This window comes from Neomonachus schauinslandi, chromosome 2, assembly GCF_002201575.2.
Source record: "Neomonachus schauinslandi chromosome 2, ASM220157v2, whole genome shotgun sequence".
Taxonomy (NCBI): Eukaryota; Metazoa; Chordata; class Mammalia; order Carnivora; family Phocidae; genus Neomonachus; species Neomonachus schauinslandi.
The window spans coordinates 86,169,257-86,185,888 of NC_058404.1; the positions used below are offsets into that span (position 1 = coordinate 86,169,257).

Genomic DNA, 16,632 nt, shown 5'->3' on the forward strand with positions numbered 1-16,632 from the left:
CACGGGTCTCCGTCGGCGGTTCACGTGGTAACTGAACAGACCGACAGAGGCAGCCAAAATGGCGGACGCGGAGGGCTTTCCCACCCGGGTCACACCTCCTAGCACGCAGGCGCGATGACCTCCTTTCCCCACCTCCTCTGTCCTAGAGCTTGCTGGGAAACCAGGAGGCCCGCGGGTGGGCGGAGGCCGCGAGGGTCGCGGCAGGCCCCGCCCATTCCTCGGTCGCAGCGCGTCTTGGAGGCCTCCGGGGAGAGCTAGGGGAGAGTCGCTAAGTGCGGTTCCGGCTGTCGCAAACTCAGAAATAGCCTTTCAGCTGTTTGCTGCCAAAGTGGCCTTTCATTCATTGGGTAGATTCTCCCAGCCTGCATGATCATACTTGGAGCCTGAAGTGCTGAAGTGCAGGTGTTCAAGAAGTTCTGCGTTTGATCGTGAAGTGCCTAATTAAGCAGCAGAGGCGGAAGGGAAATGAAGGCTTCACCCCAGGCGGGGCTTGTAAACCAATACGGAAAGGAGAGGCTTAATGGATTCTGAAAACCGTGGAAGAGTTTGACCAGTTAAATGGGCTGGCTGGAGTATCGGTGATTTAGTTTATTACTTAAGGTGAGCCTGGAAAGAGCCAGATCCTAAGTGCCGTATTTGCACTGCCAAAGAAGCATCTGAAAGTTAAAATGTGTTTTATTTCATTGTTGAGTCCATACAATGAAGGGTTCACGACTGTTTGAGTCATCTTGGAGTAGAGTTCAGGGACATTGACTCCCCTGGAGCTGGGTAAAAGCTAGTGCTTAATATTGTGAGTGTTGAACTCCCCATCGCCAGAAATCCTCAAATGTTAAACACCGGAGTATCAGGCAGGGATACTAGAGAACTGCTGCAGTAGGCAATATCAAACTAGATGCCGAAGAGGACCTTTTCCATTTATGTGTATATGTATAAGTAATTTCACGAACAACTGACAGTAAAGGGGTGCCTGGCTGGCTCAGTCCGTAGAGCATGTGACTCTTGATATCAGAGTGGTGAGTTTGAGACCCAATTTAGGCATGGAGCCTACTTAAAAAAAATTTTTTTTAATTGACAGTAAAACTATTTTAAAGCTGGCATTCCATTGATGAGCTCCAATTTTTCCCTTCTGTGAGCCATTTTTATGCTTGATTATTTTTGACGATCTCTCTCCAGATGCTAAATTCCATCCGTAGCATTCTTTGCATCATGAATCTTTGCATTATATGTGCATTAACTTTGCTCTTTTAAATGTATTTACCCAGATATTTTACTGTTTCAGCTTGCACTTCTTTAATCCTCCCTAGAAGGTGTAAGGTGAGTGAGATATTTCCCATTGTAAAAATCTGGGACTAATGCTCGGGTCTTCTAGTTGCTATCTCAAATGTCCTCTTCTTTTGCCTGGATCATAAATTAGGTTTGGTGAATCAGATCCTGCAATTCCTTCAAATTCTGTTATCTTTGTTCAAAAGTTTCATTGAAAAAAGTATCTACAGGAAACCTGTATCTACAGATGTTTGAGTTTTGGAATACGCCCAGTTTTTTAACCTTAACTTTAAAAAAAAAAACTAAGAACAAACATAGAATTCATAAAAACAGTTGTCATTCAATGATAACGTTTGAACTTCACTGCCCCCAAGAGGTCTTTCTTTCAACCATCTCACCTATTAAGAAGTAGAAAAATTATCTAACTTACAGTGATAATTTTAGCTTCACTACCAACTTTGGTTTCCAAATCTCTGGCTTCATATCCAGAAGTTCCTACACTAGTATTATTTGCTAAGGTTTTCTAAATTTCTCCTTTGAATAATATACTATTTTCCTCTTGAGGGAAGAAAATTTCTGATGTTTGAAACAAACAGTAGTCCCCACCAAAGGCTGAGTACCTGAATAGATGAGACAACAATATAGTTCGGCAAATGTTACCTTCTTTTTGGCTGATAACAAATTTTTAAGACTCAGTGAATACTAGGGCGCCTGGGTGGCTCAGATGGTTGGGCGTCTGCCTTCAGCTCAGGTCATGGTCCCAGGGTCCTGGGATCGAGTCCCACATCGGGCTCCCTGCTCAGCGGGGAGCCTGCTTCTCCCTCTGCCTCTCTCTCTCTGTCTCTTATGAATAAATAAAAAATCTTAAAAAAAAAAAAAAGACTCAGTGAATACTAGTTTGCATTAACATTTATCTGAGTCATTTCCTAGTTAAAATGCACCAATAGATAACAGTTGGACCATACAGTCCATGATTTGATAGCCTGAACTCAATAATAAAATACCTGCTCTCACAGATCACCACTGTTTGACTAACAGATCCTATTTAACCTGTATGCTGTCATTGACAGCTATGCAGGAAATTAACATATCCAAAGCTGGATGATGACAGATGATGAGGATGGTGGTGATGATGATGATGATGATGATGATGATGGTTATTTCATTCATCGTACCCTAAGTATTTGCATATCACTATTGCCAAAGTGCCTCTTCACAAGAAAAATTAACCATAAATAAATATATAAATAAATAACCTCCAAACTTTAACTCTACAAAAGGGATATGTAGAGTGAAAATTCTCCATCTCCATATATGTAAGATGTTCTCTATCAACACTTTTTGCCTTAATCATCAAGTATTTAAATTTCATAGAAATACAACATAAGGGGTTCCTCAGTGGCTCAGTCGTTAAGCATCTGCCTTCGGCACGGGTCGTGATCCCAGGGTCATGGGATCGAGCCCCACATCAGGCTCCCTGCTCCGCGGGAAGCCTGCTTCTCCCTCTCCCGCTCCCCCTGCTCGTGTTCCCTCTCTCACTGTGTCTTTCTGTGTCAAATAAATAAAATCTTAAAAAAAAAAATACAACATAAAACAAGTCTATATATTTGTCACCCAGATTTAACAAATGTTAACATTTTGTGATTGCTTCTGATTGTTTTTTAAATAAAAATTTGCATATACTTGAGGCGCCTGGGTGGCTCAGTCAGTCAAGCCTCTCCCTTTGGCTTGGGTCATGATCTCAGGGTCCTGGGATCAAGCCCAACATGAGGCCTGCATCGGCTCCCTGCTCAGCAGGGAGTCTGCTTCTCCCTCTCCCTCTACCCCTCCCCACTGCTCATTCTCTCTGTCTCTCTCTCTCTCCCTCAAATAAATAAATAAAATCTTTTTTAAAAATTTGCAGATATGGGGCGCCTGGGTGGCTCCGTCGGGGAAGCGTCTGCCTTCAGCTCAGGTCATGATCTTGAAGTCCTGGGATCGAGCCCCACATTGGGCTCCCCACTCAGCTGGGAGTCTGCTTCTCCATCTGCCTCTCCCCCTGCTCATCCTCTGCCTCTCCCTCTCAAATAAATAAAATCTTTTAAAAAAATAAATAAAAAAATTTTTAAATTTTGCCAATACATCAGGAACTGCATCCCTCTTCAGATCCTGAATTTGATGTATGATATTTTCATGCATCATAAATCAATAAACATCTATGTAGTGATCTTATATTTTATACTGTTTTCAACTTTTGCTCTTCTTTAACCCTCCCTAGGAATGAGAAGTGTGAGTTGAGTAAGCTGTTGCCTAGTGGAAAAGTCTGGGACTAGAACTGTGGTTTTCTAGCTGCTAACTCAAATCCTCTCTCCTTTTGCCTGGGTCATAAAGAAAGTTTTAGCATTCAAATTCTGGAAATGGTTTAATGAATGTCATGTCACAACTTCTACCAAAATATCATAGCTACTAGCTCCTGGCTGGAATTGCTTCAACAAGATGGAGTTTCACCTACAGCTGCCTACTCTAAGTGTAGGGTTCCATCAACTCTAACATGCTGAGAGGAATGTGCTTATATTTCATCACTTTCCTAAAATATACACTAGTAAAAGGATACAGGGACCAAAAGAACAAACCAACCTTTTTCCAACAGCAGTACTGAAATTAGTAATTTGCTAAGTGGCTCCGTATGCTCTGACTAAATATGTTCTGTTTCATCTTGTTGGATACTAGCAAAAGCTGTGTCAGGACAAGCTTCCAAAGAATGATGTAGAAAGAATATTCAACTGTCAGGTTGCTGAGTGGACAAGAAGTTGAGAACCAACAACTGACTCAGCATATTAGTTGGGTGGTTTGCTTACTTGAGCATGAGTCTAGGAGGCTCAAACTAGGTTACAAATTATAATGTGACTCACAGTTTAGCAATCCAGGTAGCCATAAGTTGCATGTAAAAATGAACCAGAAAGTATAGTACATTATTTTACTCTTTGGTCAATAATTTTTGGTTAAATTTTTTCCCCAGTAATATTGCTAAAAAATATATAAAAGTGGACACTTAGTAGAGCATGCTACTCTTGATCATGGAGTGGTGAGTTCAAGACCCACGTTGGGCATAAAGCTTAAAAAAAATTTTTTTTAAGAAAAAGAAAATATAGAGGGAGAAAAGATTTGCTAACATTCATTGTGCTTTTAAAATGATCTTAAATGGCATTAAGTTTAAAGGATTAAATTATTAAAATTCATTATTTCTTTTACTTATATAGATGTTTACATGGTCTTTAGACATCAGATTGAATTGAGAATTGAATGCACAAAATCTGGCTCAATTATGAAAGATAAAACCTATTGTCAGTACAATGTCTTTGGTAGACCAGCAAAAACGAGTTGTTTGCAACTACCAGACTCTTCGTAAGCTTCCCAAGGACCATATAGGATAGGTTTTATGTTATAGCTATAAAACTGAGGTGTAGAGAGATTAAGTAATTTGCCTAAAAATCAAAAGCTAAAAAATGATCTACAGGAATGGCATTTTAAACTTGACTCTTTGAACCCTGTTCTACAGCTCATGGCCTCAGGGGACTGTCCAAGTCTGTTAGGTGGGCTAATGAGGATCACTAGATCTGGGGTCAGAAGACCTCAGTCTGAATCTCACCTTCCCCAGCTGTGGGATCCTGAGCCTGAGCTGGTCAGGGCACTTCCAAAACACGAAGATTCTCTTTTCCTCACAGCGTTGTGAAGCTCTACTAAGATAGCGCGTGTGAACAGACTTTGGGAGTTGTGGGAAGTCTCTTCAAATATATGGTATGTCACCTTGGATGAGTCAGTTGCCTTTGAGCTTCATCTGTAAACTGAGGATAATAAGGTATATCAGGCGGTGGTTGTGAAGATGAAATGAGACGATGTATGTAAACCATATGATGGATGCATAATGTACAGTGTCTGGAACACAGAATTCAAAGTGCTAGTTGTTACTCAACACAGCACTCCATTTTCAGTTTTCTGGCTCATGTAGCAAGATTTTAGTAAATCTCAGGGGCGCCGGTGTGGCTCAGTCGTTAAGCGTCTGCCTGCGGCTCAGGTCATGATCCCAGGGTCCTGGGATCCAGCCCCGCATTGGGCTCCCTGCTCCGCGGGAAGCCTGCTTCTCCCTCTGACCCTCTCCCCTCTCATGCTGTTTCTCTCTCTGTCAAATAAATAAAATCTTAAAAAAAAAAAAAAGATTTTAGTAAATCTCTTGAGTATCCCTGGGGCAGGGGCCTGAAATTCTCATGGGACAGCGAAATGGATAAACTACCCCTTACGCCTTTTAATCATTTCCTCCCAAACCCCATTTTACAAACGGATGATGAGACCAGGAGAGCTAGAGTACCAAGCAATAACCACGATTCTCGAGTTAACACCTCTACTTAGCGCGGCTGCGTAGCTAGCGAATCCCGCACTTCGTTCCGCCAGGGGGCGCTCGGATGAGCGCCGACTCCAGGGGACACGGGGTTGCGGAAAGGCGGAGCCCTGCCTGGCAAGATGGCGCTGCCCGCGTTGTTCCGCCTGTTCTCCAAGCTGTTGGCTCCTGCCAGGCTCCCAAGCGGCTGTGAGTGTCCCTCTCCGCTCAGGCCCACCCGACCTTACTGTCTGCCACTCCCAGGGTGAGCCCAGCCCGCGGGGGCAGGGGGCCCGGGCTCGTCCTGCAGTGACCTTCGCCGGCCTGCGTCCCAGATCCCAGCCCTGACTCTAGGCTCCCCATCACCCGCCGCCGACCCTCTTCTTAGTGCCGACAACTCTTGGTCTCTACGAATGGACTCTGGGTTCCCCCCCCGCAACCCGCCGCAGGTTGGGTCCTGCAGACCCTCTTGGTGCCGCTTCCCGCCAACTCGAGGGTCATCTGAGGCTCCGCAAAAGCCGGTTTACGAGGCTTTGAGGGCGTCTTGGAGGACAGGGGCCACTCGGTCTGGCTGTGCCGGTGGCTCAGTGCGAGTTAACTTGACCTTTCTGAACCTCTGTTTCCGAGGCTGTTTAAGCGGGGGAGAGAGGGGTTGAAGAGAGAATTAAATGCAATAATACACACGTAAATGTTAGGTTTTTCAGTACAAGGCGATACGTTATCGATTTACACTGTCCCCTTTCAGCTTCAGCGCGATCAAAGTTCTACATTCGGGAGCCGCCACATGACAGACCTGACTGGCTGAAAGTTGGACTGACCTTGGGCACCTCCGCCTTCTTGTGGATCTATGTGAGTTTTTTACTCCCTTGATGTCGTGTGACCCCAACACAGTGGGGAGGAGAAATGTCAGTGTGAGATTGTTGCTGAGCTTATCTCCCATCCAGTTGGATATTTATGTAATTGGAAAGTATAACGGAAATCGCAGAGACTAAAAAGAAATATTAAAGTTTTCCGCAGCATCGAGAAAATATGATGAGGCTGAAACTTACCTCATTCATTGTTAATGAGCATGGTTTTATGATGAATGGCAATTTTACTATTAATTGTTCTTTACTTGCTAATGAGGATGGGAGCTGGTTGGGTTTTATGAAGACACTTTTTTTTTCAGATGCCATAGGTACAAATCATCAATGGACAAACTATACAAATTAAGTCCCACTAGACTTCCAAAACATAAGATTTTAATCAACGTTTGCATAAATACGTTGTTGGAAATTGTACTTAGTGTGTGGCAGCCTTTTTTTTTTTTGTCTTTACAGTATGCCAAATGCTTTACATGTAAAAACTCATTTAATCTTTTCAACAACACTGTATAGTAGGTAATATTATTGTTGACTTTTTATAAAGAAAACGCTTGGGGAAATTAGTTTGCTAAACCCACTTCTCCCTGACTTCAGAATTACACTATAGACCATTATGAAATACTGCCTCTCTGTAGATAAATTTTCTTGAAGTTGACTAAAAGTCTGTGTGCTATATTAGTATTTAAAAAAATTTTTTTTGTCTCTAATAGGTTAGGGGCTTTCTCCACTGCCTCCCACCTCCAATTCTTAGATCTCTTATTTTGGATTTTCTCATTAAAATGGCTTGTTGATGGGGGCGCCTGGGTGGCTTAGTCGTTAAACGTCTGCCTTGGCTCGGGTCACGATCCCAAAGTCCTGGGATCTAGCCCTGCATTGGGCTCCCTGCGCAGCGGGGAGCCTGCTTCTCCCTCTCCCTCTGCCTGCCACTCCCCCTGCTTGTGCTCTTTGTCAAATAAATAAAATAAAATCTTAAAAAAAGTCTTGTTGATAAGGAGTAAGAGATGTTGAAAGTCATTTACAACATAACAACAGTAACTAATTCTTTTTAAAATAATATTTGTCATAATGAAGTTTTAATTTAAAGTTTTCCCTAAAACTTGATTGCTGCTGAGAACTCTTACTGAAATTGGATCTTTGATTGCAGCAAATGTCACCCCATATCAACCATTGTTTTGGTTGCATATTCTGTCAGACAGTGGTTCTAAGAAAGTGTCTATCTCCCGTGACATCTAATTAATACACATATAGTTGGGGGATGGGATTGGTCACTCATAGTATTCAAACTTCTAAGGTTAGAAGTATGCCACACCCAGCAACCAGCCTGGACCTCATTTAATACTCAGTTCTGGTTGGTTGTATTGGTTTAGCTCCTCTATGGTAAGTTATTCTATTACATTAATTACCCACTGAATGAGTGCTCGCTTCAGCAGCACATATAATAATAATTACCCACTGAATGAAATAATTTATTTGGCAGAAGTTGAATTTAAAATCGTAAGGGGGCGCCTGGGTGGCTCATTCGTTAAACGTCTGCCTTGGGCGCAGCTCATGATCTCAGGGTCCTGGATTTGAGCCCCATAGCGGGCTCCCTGCTCAGTGGGGAGTCTGCTTCCCCCTCTGCCTGCCGCTCCCCCTGCTTGTGTGCTCTCTCTCTCTGACAAATGAATAAATAAAATCTTAAAAAACAAAAACAAAAAAAAACCCCTTTCTTTAAAAAAAAGGAAAAGAAGGAAACCTGGGTAGCCCAGTCAGTTAAGCGTCTGCCTTCAGCTCAAGTCATGATCCCAGGGTCCTGGGATTGAGTCCCACTTCGGGCTCCTTGCTCAGCAGGGAGCTGCTTCTCCCTCTGCCTGCCGCTCCCCCTGCTTGTGCTCTCTCTCTCTCTCTCTCTGACAAATAAATAAAATCTTTAAGAAAAAAGACAAAGAAAAGCAAATCCAGGCCCCAGTGCCCCCATGCCCTCCCTCACCCCTAGAATAGTTGTAATTCTTTTACAACGTACAATTTTTATTCCTCTTATATACCAAATATAAGTATCATTGGTTAGCCTCTTTAAGTTGCCAGGAAGGTTACATTTCTAATTTTAATTGTTACCCACTTCTAGCTCATCAAACAACATAATGAAGATGTTTTAGAGTATAAAAGAAGAAATGGGTTGGAATAAACTATTGAAATACTAATATGGTAAGTATGCAGTTTTATAGGATTAATTAATTATGCAAGTTAATTTGACCTCTTTCTAAATAATGTATTTTGGTTGTTTTTTTTATTGGGTTTATACTTTTTTTTTTTTTAATTTTATTTATTTATTTGAGACAGAGAGAATGAGAGAGAGAGAGCACATGAGAGGGGGGAGGGTCAGAGGGAGAAGCAGGCTCCCCGCCGAGCAGGGAGCCCGATGCGGGACTCGATCCAGGGACTCCAGGATCATGACCTGAGCCGAAGGCAGTCGCTTAACCAACTGAGCCACCCAGGTGCCCGGGTTTATACTTTATTTAAGTTTATTTTTTTTTTCAGTAATCTCTACACCCAATGTCAGGCTTGAACTCACAACCCTGAGATCAAGTTGCATGCTCCTCCAGCTAAGCCAGCCAGGCTCCCCTATTGAGTTTGTACTTTTTAGCACTGATATTCCTGCCTGTGACAAATTTATGAATTTTAATACCTTAGCTGAAGCATCTCTCAGCATAATCATTTTTTAGCATCATTTGTAATCATTATGCTTTGACTGTGTTCAAAGAAAGTTGTGTTTAAGAATGAAACCAAAATCAGGATGCCTGGGTGGCTCAGTCAGTTAAGCGTCTGCCTTCGGCTCAGGTCATGATCCCAGGGTCCTGGGATCGAGTCCCACGTCGGGTTCCTTGCGCAGTGGGGAGCCTGCTTCTCTGCCTGTCATTGCCCCTGCTTGTGTGTGTGCATGCGCACGCACTCTCACCCTCTCTCTTTTTCTCTCTGACAAATAAATAAAATCTTAAAAAAAACAAAAAAGAATGAAACCAAAATCATATCATTTTTGTAAATCTGATGGTACTCTACACAGTGACTTCATAACACTGAAGACAGGTTTGTGTATGTATTTCTTAATATCTGTTATATACGACACCTGAGTGTAAATTCCATGAGAACAGAACCCTATTTTATTAATCATAATGTTTTCAGCAAATTGCCCAGGCACTTAGTTAGCTAATCGAGAGATAAACATGAAATAAGATACGCTTTTGCTACTCTCTTATAGGTCACATAAAATATTTTTTGCTAAAACTTAAATAAAACGAAGGGTTGATACTCTTTATGGATTTGTTTTCTAACTTTCCCAGATGCCCAGAAATTATTCAAAATGGTCTAATTTTAATATTATTTCTGCTAGTTAATGCTATAGTTTTATTTTTTTTTTCTTCATTATAGGTATCCTCCATATAGTGATTATACTAGTTCCTTTGGATTCACCAATCTGTTGAGTTGTAAACGTGAGAGAAAAAGTTATATGTGAATGTATGTCAAATCAGCATTTGTGTTTTGCATCATTAAATGAAAAAATAAAAATATTTCTGTATTCTTCAAATTATATATGTTGTGGCTATGTAGTGAATGTCAGTTCTAAAGTGTATTATTAGAAGTATTTTGATGTAGAAAGTACCATCTGATAACAGGGTCAATGGTAATTAAGGACACATTGGTAAGAAAACTTGTTAAGGAAATGGATTAAAAATCACCGCTGAAGGATTTACTCCTATGTCAACTTTTTTTTTCCTTGTATCAACTTTTTATTTCTATTCCAAATATTCTTGAGTGTGTCAGGGTGATAGAACTACTTTATTATTCAAAATACTAAAGAACCTGAGGCGCCTGGGTGGCTCAGTTGATAAGCGTCTGCCTTCGGCTCAGGTCATGATCCCAGGGTCCTGGGATCGAGTCCCACATCGGGCTCCCTGCTCAGCGGGAAGCCTGCTTCTCCCTCTCCCACTCTCCCTGCTTGTGTTCCCTCTCTCGCTGTGTCTCTCTCTGTCAAATAAATAAATAAAATCTTTAAAAAAAACAAAAAACTAAAGAACCTAAATACTGTTTTCTTCCAGAGAAGCCAGTCTGGTAAGTCAGAAAGGAAAGGTGAATCCTTTTATTACTAGAGTTTGTTCTCACTCCATTTCCTTGAATTTGAATGATTGCCATTTGGATGACTTTTGTACTCACCATTTACGGCACCAGTTTGTTGTTCCTTTTTGTAATATGACTTAGCAAACTCCTAAGAAAAGAGGGAAGAGGAGAGAGGGTTAATAGACACAAAATAAAATACACTTCATTTATCCCTCATCAAAATCCTTTCTTGTGGGCGGGGGGGGGGGGGGGGACGGGGAGAGGCTTTCTTGTGTATCAGTTAAAATTTATTTATGTGCCACTTCATTCACTTTTGATTTAAACAGTGTACACACATTTGAAGATTCATTATTTAAGTCTCCATTCTGACATTAAGTGGAAAGATTTACTGCATTGTAATTGGTTTTGTGTGTGTTTGGGGCTGTGGCCAACACTTATTCTGGGAGATTCATCGCCTAATATCTTTGGAAGTCACTTCTGAACATAAATTCAGAATTAACATTATTTCAGATTATTTAATGCAAATTCAGTTAAAAGCCAGATATAATACTATGAACTTCTGTTAGTTTGGAGCTCTAGCTGATAGAGCTGGAAAGGACCTTAGAGGTTATACAGACCAATCTCATTAATTATACAAATGCAAAAACCGGAGGTGAAGAGTGATTTGCCCAACAACACTGTGGTAGATGTGATAGATTCCAGAGATGACTACTGCCTACTCTTTGGAATCTGTGATATGTTAGATTAAATGGCCAAGGGGGATTAAGATTACAGATGGAATTAAGTTTGCTAATCACTAAGTTTGACACTTAAAGGGGGAGATTATCCTGGATTATTTGGTTGGGCCCAGTGAAATCACAAGGGTCCGTATAAGTGGAAGGGGGAGGCAGAAGAGTGTGTCAGTGATGTGATGTGAAAAAGACTCAGCTGGCTGTTGCTAGCTTTGAAGGTGGAAAGGGGCCAAGAGCCAAGGAATGGAAAAGTCAAATTCTCCCTTGGAGCTTCCCGAAAGGAACACAGTCCTGCTGACACCTTAATTTTAGCCCAGTGAGAACTGTGATGGCTTTCTCACTTAAAACAAAAACAAAAAAAACCTTGTAAGGTTATAAATTTGTGTTGTTTTAAAACACTGTTGTAGCAGCAGTAGGGAACTAATGTCCTCACACGGTAAAACAAGAAGTCAGGTATCAACTCACAAATCAAGGCACTAAAAGAAACATTTAAAAATACATCTGCCAAAAGGGAATTGAAAACTCTAAGACGCTTGAAATTCCAGAAACTGGCAACCTCAGTTGGAAATAAATTATAAACAGTATCAGCTGTATGTCAGGCCCTGCAAACATAGCTACCCTGTGTGGACTTGCATCTTGACTATGCCTGTATGACTCCAGGGGGAGCCATTCCTGAAGACCTGGCTGTCCAAAAGAACTTTTCTGTATTGATGGAAATGTTTTTTCTGCTATCCACTAGCCCCTTGTGGATATTGAGCATTTGGAATGTGATTAATGTGACTGCATTTTGAATATTTCATTTTCATTTATTTGAATAGCCACATGAGGCTGGTGGCTGCTTTATTGGATAGCACAGATGTAAATTATTCTTTGAGTAACCTAGAGTTGTGCATATAGTGGCGCTGGTGAAAATGCTTTCTAAGTTAAATACTGAAACCTAACTCAAACTGTGTGAGGCTAAAAAAAAAAAAAAAAAAAAAAAGGTTATGAGGATGCAGAGTGACCCACAGACACCAAAAACAGGAATGCACCTGGGCCCAGTAATAAGGGGTTTGGAACTCAAACGTTATCAAGACTCTTGCTCTTAGCCCTGCTGTTTTCTTTACCCAATTTTCTTTTCTAACCTAATTCATATTGTAATAGGCCACAGTCAGTAGTTACTAGATTTACATCTTAGTTGAAGAGTGTGGTTGGACCAAACAAGAATTATTCTAATTCTAAATTCCCAAGAGGAATTGTGGTCAAATTATGGTTTCTTTAGTAATAATGTAAGAGAGTTTCCATAAAAAAGAAGATGCAGACAAAATCCTTTGTCAAATACAGTCAAGATTTTTATCAGATCAAAATCAGAGGCGCTTGGGTGGCTCAGTGGTTAAGTGTCTGCCTTCAGCTCAGGTCATGATCCCAGGGTCCTGGGATTGAGCCTCGCATCAGGCTCCCTGCTAAGTGGGAAGCCTGTTTCTCCCTCTCCCACTCCCCTTGCTTGTGTTCCATCTCTCGCTGTCTCTCTCTCTGTCAATTAAATAAATCTTTAAAAAAATTTAAAAATAGGTAGACCTTTTTTCAGATTTAGTAGCTGTGAGGTAGTCATTTAGTTATTCATTCATTCATTCATTCATTTTTAAGTAAGCTCTACCTCCAATGTGGGGCTTGAACTCACAACCCTGAGATCAAGAGTTGCATGCTCTTCCGACGGAGCCAGCTAGGTGCCCCTAAATTATTTTAAGTTGCCATGGAAAAAACAGACTATATAAACTCAGTTGCAAGTATAGGAAGTAATAGGTTGAATTGTGTCCCCCAAAAGTATGTTGTAGTCCTAACCCTCAGTATCTCAGAATGTGACCTTATTTGGAAATACGGTAGTTGCAGATATAATTAGTTAAGATGAGCTCATACAGGCCTAGAGTGGATCCTTAATCTAATATGACTGGTATATTTATGAGAAGAGACACAGACACACAGAGAGATGACCGCCATGTAATGATAGAGGCAGAGATTGATTGGAGTGATGCATCCGCAAGCCAAGGATTACCAACAAACTCAGAAGCTGGAAAAGGCAAGGAAGGATTCTCCCCTACTAGTTTCAGAGCGGGTGTGGCCCAGCTGACACCTTGATTTCAGACTTAGAGTGCCCCAAACTGTGAGAATCTATTTCTGTGCTCCTAAGCCATCCAAATTTGTACAGATTATACCCTAAGGATTTAGTGTTAAGAAAAACAAAGCTGTGAGGCGCCTGGATGGTTCCGTCGGTTAAGCGTCCCACTCTTAATTTCAGCTCAGGTAATGATCTCAGGGTCCTGGGATCCAGCCTTGCTTTGGGCTCCCTGCTCAGCGGGGGGTCTGCTGCTCCCTCTCCCTCTGCTCCTCCCCCCATTTGTGTCCTCTCTCTCTCTCTCTCTCAAATAAAATCTTAAGAAAGAAAAAAGAAAAGCTTTTTTTAACTTCTGGTGGAGCCCAGGAAATCACTCAGTCTTTGAAAATTGCTTTTAATTTATAGCACTTAAGCCTTGAGTAAGTATGATTAATATTGCCAATAGAGGACCCTTACAATATGTTTTCAAGACTAATATCTTCTTTGTCAGCAATCACAATTAGGTGGGAGTCCATCTTAGGTAAGCCAAATTGTCCCTGACCCTTGATTCTTGTTTTCCCAACCAGACCAAGAAAAATGTCAAGGACGTGCTCAAGGGCAGTATTATAAACAACGTGACCAACAGCTGGGAAATTATTGTCTGAGCTTCTCAGTCTTCTATAGCAAAGACCTATGCTAAAATTCTCTTGCATTTGGGAGAAACAGCTTGTGACAGAGTGAATTTGACAACTCAAGGACATGTCTTCTCATGTCCTCATGGGAAATGTTTCATCAAGATGTGAAGAGTTGGCCATCAAAATGGAAAGCTACACATTCTACAGGAGTAGTAGAGTGGGTAGAAAATGCCCTCTGATCCAAGAGGCCTTGAGCTTGGGGCGCCTGGCTGGCTCAGTCAGTGGAGCATGAGGCTCTTGATTTCAGGACTGTGAGTTCGAGCCCCACGCTGGGCACAGAGCTTACGTGAAAAAAAAAAAAAAAGAAAAAAGAAATGAGAGGCATCAAGCTTTTAACTAAGATGAATAGGACCTGGAGAATGGCACTATTTAACTCATGATTCTTACCTCTCCCAGCTGGCAGGGCCACATCCAACCTAGAGGACATGGTAGGCTCCCCACTAGATCATACCATCTGATAAGAGAGTGGAAAACAGTGGATCCTGGCACACGTGCGTTGAAAGGCAGCAGAATATGGTAAAAGGAGCCTTGCGCTCCAGCTGGGCTGGAAGTCAGAATCTAGCACTGCCTCCTCCAACTAGAGGAGCACATTTCATACCTAATGTGCTTTAGAGCTCACACCCAACTCTATAAATAAAGGAATGGTCCACATTTTACTCAGACCAGTAAAATAGACCAGGTATCTAGCTCCCAAACTCATACTTTTTTTTTTTTAAGATTTTTAAAATTTATTTATTTGAGAGAGCACAAGCAGGGAGAGCAGCAGAGGGAGAGGGAGAAGCAGGCTCCCTGCTGAGCAAGGAGCCACTTCAGGGCTGGATCTCAGGACCCCGGGATCATGACCTGAGGCGAAGGCAGACTCTTAACCGACTGAGCCACCCAGGCACCCCCCAAACTCATACTTTTTTTTTTTTAAGATTTTATTTATTTAACAGAGAGAGAGAGCACAAGCAGGAGAAGCGGCAGGCAGAGGGAGAAGCAGGCTCCAGGGAGCCCAATGTGGGGCTCGATCCCAAAACTGGGATCATGACCCCAGCCGAAGACAGACTCTTAACCAACTGAGTCACCCAGGCATCCCAACCAAACTCATATTCTTTTTTTTTTTTTTAAGATTTTATTTATTTGTCAGAGAGAGCACAAGCAGGGGGAGTGGCAGGCAGAGAGAGAAACAGTCTCCCTGCTGAGCAGGGAGCCCTATGCGGGGCTCGATCCCAGGACACTGGGATCATGACCTGAGCAGGAGGGAGACACTTAACGACTGAGCCACCCAGGCGTCCCCCAACCAAACTCATATTCTTAACTATAGTACTATACTACCTCAGTTTTTCTCATATGTGATATAGGGATAATTAGCATTATCCAATATCCCTTGGGATTGTTAAGAGGATAAAGTACAAAAATAGATGAGACAATACTTTGGGAAAAGCTTTTAAAGGCCTATACATGTGTGTTATTCTTGCATCATTTAAACCAATCAGTTTGCATTGTTAAAACTAGTTTGGTTTTCACCAAAGGCCTTAGATCACATTTATTATTAATACCTGATCAGAGATTTCTTTTCATCATTGGCCCCATTGATGGTGGGCTTGGTAGCTGCCTCTGAGAAAAGATGTTGGTTCCATGTCTCATTTACCTGCAGCTATAACATCTGTGTGATAGCAGAAATTTCATCTTATTCATTGGAGATTGCCTTGGAACAGTGCCTAACATAATAGATACTCGATAAATATTTGTGAAATAAATTATAACTAATCTCCAGCATCTAGCATGGTCCCTCGCATCTTGTAAGCCTTTTGACAGATACTTAACAGTTTAACTGATTGAGATTGGGTGGCTACTATGAAACCTGGAGGTGATCTGGAAGACCTCAGACTATATCCAGAACAAGAATAGAACTGGATTCTGAAAAGGAGCCTAGAACAGTGTCCTAAGAGCCACCATCATTTACAAATATTTACTTGAATCCTTTTTAGGGGCGCTTCTAACACATTGAATAACAGTATAATGCATGCATTAATTCATTTAAATGCATTTACTGCCTTTGACTACTTCTTCTCCCTGGCAGCCAAGTAAAACTTCATCCCCAAGTATACCAGTGAACAAATGAGATATAGTGGGAGGTAGATTTGGTTTGATTTGTCCATTGGTCCTAGCTGCTAGCAGTTCATTAAACATTTTACACCCCAGGGAGATAGCTAATCTCTAGTTGCCAGAGGATGTATACTTGATGCTGGTCAAGGTAGTAACTGCACTAACCTGCATTTTGCTACTTTCAGGAATACCAACCTCTTGGTGGAGACCTAGCCCCTTCTTGCCCTGCTTGGAAATGTAAATTTGATTGCTCATTAACTACAGATTACCTACTTGCTCTCATTCAAGTGTTTAATCACTAGGGATAGCTAGCTACTCTGAATACCAAAAAACCAGTTGTGGGGTGCCTAGGTGGTTCAGTCGGTTAAGTGTCTGCCTTCAGCCCAGGTCATGATCCCAGGGTCCTGGGATGGAGCCCCACATCAGGCCCCCTGCTCAGCAGGGAGCCCTGCTTCTCCCTCTCCCTCTGCCG

At 41.8% G+C, this 16,632-nt stretch overlaps 1 protein-coding gene across 1 annotated transcript; it reads left to right on the forward strand.

The window, feature by feature from the left end:
• The first annotated feature begins 5,680 nt into the window (after nt 1-5,680).
• Nucleotides 5,681-10,045, forward strand: NDUFC1 (NADH:ubiquinone oxidoreductase subunit C1). Its single transcript, XM_021679340.1, has 4 exons — nt 5,681-5,827; nt 6,363-6,466; nt 8,585-8,664; nt 9,886-10,045. Exons 1-3 carry the CDS (start codon nt 5,761-5,763, stop codon nt 8,642-8,644), a joined length of 231 nt encoding a protein of 76 aa, XP_021535015.1. The 5' UTR covers nt 5,681-5,760; the 3' UTR covers nt 8,645-8,664; nt 9,886-10,045.
• The last annotated feature ends 6,587 nt before the right edge of the window (nt 10,046-16,632 follow it).